This window comes from Opisthorchis viverrini, assembly GCF_000715545.1.
Source record: "Opisthorchis viverrini unplaced genomic scaffold opera_v5_14, whole genome shotgun sequence".
NCBI classification, from domain to species: Eukaryota; Metazoa; Platyhelminthes; class Trematoda; order Opisthorchiida; family Opisthorchiidae; genus Opisthorchis; species Opisthorchis viverrini.
Genome location: NW_008751670.1, coordinates 501,177 through 506,183, shown reverse-complemented (window position 1 = coordinate 506,183; position 5,007 = coordinate 501,177). Strand labels below are relative to the sequence as shown.

The following is a 5,007-nucleotide window of genomic DNA, read 5'->3' as shown; positions in this document are numbered from 1 at the left end:
CTAACGACTATCTGTTACGTGTTCTTCTGGGTCCAATAAAGCATTTACACTAAACTGGTAGCGGACGAGACCAAAAAACCTTTATTGGTTCGATTTAGTACGCCAAATGGCAGTACGGATTACGATAAACAGTAGCCGAAATTGCGTCAAAAGGTGTCGAGCAATAAAGTATTGCGCTGTTGGCAACCCGTTGCTCATCTCGTTCTCTAAGACCTCCAGCCAATTGAACAAGTAACTGGTTGCTGTTTTTAGACTAAATATTTCTAAACAGCCGCAACTATGGTGCATGCTCTGAAAAGCGGATGGACAGGCCCAAATCAGTCACTGAACACGAACCCATCGATAGAACACCGGAGTGCGACTCATCGATCAATCACTTGGCATGGCACACGTGCCACGGAGATTACATAGGAGTAGGGTGATCGTCAGAAAAAAGACTAGATTGTGACATGAAGCGAACAAGTGGGTTTCTAGTGACTCAACAGGTGTGCATGATGGAAAACCATGTCTGTCACCCACCCTTATGTCGGCTAGAACGCATGTTGTTGACCACGAATAATACGTCGGTCAACGGAAGACCGCACCACGTCATAAGATTCTTTAAAAGAATGAGTGCGCACCGTACCACTCTGTGAAGACGGATTGTCAGAGCTTTTGACCGACCAGTGAGTCCATGTCACTCAGGAGGGCTGGCAGAAACGAATAGTTGAACCACATGCAAGGAGGAACGGCAATCACATTATCGGAGACAGCAAAATCAGTGTTGATAGTGATGCTTCACTGCTGTAAGGAATGGTATTAGTCGTAATACATCATGGACGGGCACCAGGGGCCAGGCTAAAAGCCATGTTGCAGCTGCAGAAATACCTACTGGCACTTCACGGAACGGGCTTTGCGAGGATGTGCCCACTAACTTTTGAAATAAAGGAGCTTCAGATTGGCCACAGTGCGGTCGGAAACCCCTGACACGGAAGCTGCACTCACAGCAGTGAACGTTGGACGATTACAGAATATTTATACTTTCATTTCCAGAGACCAGCAAGGGGTTTTGGACATTCAAACTCGCCTCTTCTACCACAATAAATAGCCGATGAGCAGATGGAGAACTACACGAAAACGGTGGGAAGTCTGGTTCGTTATTCGAGCTGAAAGGCCACTTACCAGACTAAATACAATTCCTAACTACCGAGAGACAAGATGCAGCAGAATGGCCTCGATGTCGGGGAAAGATGCAGGAAGTCTCGTCTCTGGTTCGCCGGTCATCGCCGTTTCCTAGGTAAGTAGACGAGCCCGGAGAGCCCCTAGATCGGTGGGTCGCTGACTTTGCAGCAGGCTTACGACGAGGAATGAGCTAGTACTAAGTGGAGTCCCGGTGAAGAATAACGCTAATTTGCTGAACTAATGATTCAGGAGTGATCACAACGAAGACTACAGAAATCACGCCAGCGAACCGATCATCCTCAAGAATGACCTCGTCGTTCATGCTTTGCTGTACCAGCTGAACCCAGTGCAGTAGGCAACACCAGTGGGTTTACAGTCCAGGGGATAAATCATTGGTAAACTGTTCACCACAAGCGCGCGAAAAATAAGTCAAACACCAGAAGACCCACAGTACTCCCCTCCCCCGTTACATAAAGCCACACAGGACACCGACTAAGGGCAGACGATAGTATCCGAAACACCTAGTTCAAAAACGGAAACGATATTGCGGACGTGGTTCTCCCAACCAGTAAACGGATGTTACGCACAAAATGGCCGCTGAACTCACTTAGCCTTGAAGGGCTTCGGTAACAGCCCACAATTTTGGACAGTTGTTTAGCGCCCGGAGTCCTGAAACATGTCACATGGCTCTGCACGAATCATCCAACAAACGCCAATCCTTATCACAGAGAAAGGCGTAAATGGACAGTTTGGTGGGTTATTCGGGTTGAAAGACCTCTTGCCAGGCTAAATACGAATCGCAACTACCGAGAGACAAGATGCAGCAATATGACAACGAACGCGGATCACGGTCGACGGTGGCACGCTCATGGTATCACACTGTGCCGCGTGAGACCCACCACATAGGGCTAGTCGGCTGCCTGAAACATTCAAATCTGAAGTTGCCACCTCCATGATGGATGAAATCCGCGCTTGGCTTCGGGGAACAGGTTGAGGATCCTTAATACAAAACTGCTATCCGGACTGAAACTACATCAAGTGTCCGTTTGGGCTCCAACGGCTCAGTGCATACACCAAACCATAGTGGATTCTGCACATTAATCCGTAGCAGTTACATTGACATCCGAGAAAGATGTTTGAACCGAACGATGGAAACGGGTCCCCGCGTACAATGCGTATGCAACTGACCTAGGGAAACCAATGGGGCCCGTTCACACCCGATAATCAATCCGTAACCTAACGGCACAACACCTCCTAGAGTATCGACCGCATTCACAAACTACCTACATCGGGTCAAGTGACAAAAGCGAAACCGAGCAGAAAAATAGCACCGCGATCTGGACATGGATCCAAGACAACTCATTACATCAAAGTCGCCGCCCTGTAGGTTCCTGTTAACTCCAAAACACACGGACCACACGACGGAAACGCGTTGACTGTTGGCACTAGCTGAAACCATTGACGGACCACACGACGGAAACTTGTTGACTGTTGGCACTAGCTGAAACCATTGGGTCCAGTGAGATACGATAGCACGGGTGACAACTGCCGTTCTTCGTGACCAGCGACAGTATTCGTAATCGTAATGACCCACTTACTCTCTAGGTCAGATATAGCTCGCTAGCGATTAGGAGGCCGCGGCCAAAGTCAGTAACACAGGGCGCAGTTTGTGTATGGCCATCACACAGGTTGGCATGCAATCACACTTCGGCTTTCACTTGAAGTTCATTGGGGCGAAATGACGTACGTATTTAAAAGGCTAAGGACCTACGCACGTGCGCAATCACCGTGTGACGGCAAACACACTCGGAACATCAGTACCCAACCGCAGCTTTCCCACCGGTTCGTTTCGCAGCAAAAGAAAAAAAGCCCAAAGACGGCTAACATATCCTTTCCATGACGCCAAACGCTGGAGCAAACGACCCCAATGAGACAGAAGATATTTATTTCTTGAACAGCTATGTACAAAAGCGGCAATATTACCCGCCTCAAGTCCATACAGTTTTTGTGCAAGAACAAAATTGGAGTACATAAACGACAATTGCGCCACCCATTGCTCAGATGCCCAACCCAAGAATCAGGACCGAGCTTAGGCTTACGCGCTATCAGTCTACGTCTAATCTGAGAAATTACCAGAGTGAAGAGGTATAGTGAAAGAAATCGAATCACAATGAGAAACGGGTCACAAGGCAGGACGCGCAGATAAAGGAAATACCTGGGTCTCAGATACCGGCAGCCCTGCATCCGGACGAAAGCGAACGGTCCATCGGCGTCCGGTTCATTACGTTCGGTGTCGGATGCATCTTCTGCTCGGATGGACAAGTTGAGGATTCGGTGGGTCAATTTCCGCTTCCGAGTGGACCGTTTACGGACCGATTCCTATGGAAAACAGTGTGAATGAATATAAGGTCACTCACCTTTGGAGGACGTATGGTGTCAATTCCGTCTGCAGGTCGCTGCAATTTTCGAGCAACATTCTCGGCCTCCAGCAAATGCACTCCATCCCAATCTTGTAAACGATATCTTGCTTCGAACATCCGTAGGTTGCTCTGTACAATCGCTTCCTTCGTGGTCTCCCGCTTAACGAGCACCGATAGTATCTCCCTGAACAAGAGTGAGTTGCATAGATATGGAACAAACCCTAAAGTGTCCATCTGGTCACGAAGTATAAGCATTTTTTCGTAAGATTGCTCATCATTCTTCCGATTCTTTCTTGTTTGCATTTTCTCACTGCGTCGACGGAAGGCAACGTAAGGGTCCGCATTACTTCCGCTATCACGCCTCTCTTGACGGACGGAAAACAAAAGCGGCTGTCGAGACTGTACACGCTTATTCAGCCAGTAGTCATAAACAGCGATAACGAGAGAAGGGTCGTCCTGGAGTAAGTAATTTGCCTCCTCTAGGTTCATCACCTGCAAAAGATGGTCAGTAGGTGAATGAGGCTCACTTTCTGTCCGCACCCACGTTCGAGCCGGTCGATCATAGACTCGAATTTCTGGGGAGTTACATCCAGCTGACTGCGACTAAGCCACTCTTCATCCTCGGTGTCCATGTCATAATCCGTCGGCTCATCCTCAGCCAAGACAATATCTAAAGCGTCATCGAGTGATGTCCACAGCTTACTTCTGATATGTACCAGTTGGGTAGGTAGCGCAAATTCATCTGAGTATAACTTTTTGTACCAAGTGCTCCGATCGATGATGTCCGGGACTGGAATCTTGACATCTGCACCGGAGTTGAGCTGAAGAGCCTGGATGACTTCGACGAAGTGGTGTTCCTAAGGCGGAGGCGGGATTCGGAGCCGAAGTTAGGAATGGGCCAATAGGAATACAGACGCGCAATGCAAATCGATAAAAGGAGTAACCGAATATGATGAAACTTGGGAAACAGCTTAACGCATAGCATCAATAGGGATAAATTTTAAACATATTTTACACCCAGAAATTACATTTTCCTCCTCTTTTTCCATTCCACTGGGTATCTGCGGCACTCCACGATTGACAAAAGCATTCTCACTGAATTCTGCGAGTATGTCTGAACCATCCTTCACGATCGGCAGCGGTTTATTAAAGTCGATCTGTCGTGCCCGGAAAGAGACTTTGCTCATAGCTAAAAAGGAAAAAAAGGAAAATGGTCCCTGCGTAAATTTTCACAAAAATTAAGAGATCAGGAAAAGACATCCTCAGTCAAAGGATGTATAAGGCACAATAGGAATATCCAAAACTCATACAAATGATACTTAATCGCCTGAGGGTCTGCACGTCTTTATTGAATTAGTGGCCGAACCTTTAGTGTGAACAACCCCAAAACCGCTCCAAGATGGCGCGGGGTCTAGGGTAGCAAAAC

General features: G+C 47.8%; 1 protein-coding gene across 1 annotated transcript in view; it reads right to left on the bottom strand.

Moving 5' to 3' along the window:
- Positions 1-5,007, bottom strand: part of T265_01293 (hypothetical protein) — a gene marked incomplete at both ends in the record, with an annotated part of 9,594 nt that extends 4,587 nt beyond the window's left edge. Inside the window, 7 exons of the mRNA XM_009165299.1 lie at positions 3,377-3,540; positions 3,579-3,765; positions 3,802-4,073; positions 4,109-4,251; positions 4,285-4,438; positions 4,610-4,770; positions 4,948-5,007. Of these exons, the coding sequence (XP_009163563.1) occupies positions 3,377-3,540; positions 3,579-3,765; positions 3,802-4,073; positions 4,109-4,251; positions 4,285-4,438; positions 4,610-4,768 (1,079 nt within the window). The remainder of the gene's footprint in view (positions 1-3,376; positions 3,541-3,578; positions 3,766-3,801; positions 4,074-4,108; positions 4,252-4,284; positions 4,439-4,609; positions 4,771-4,947) is intronic.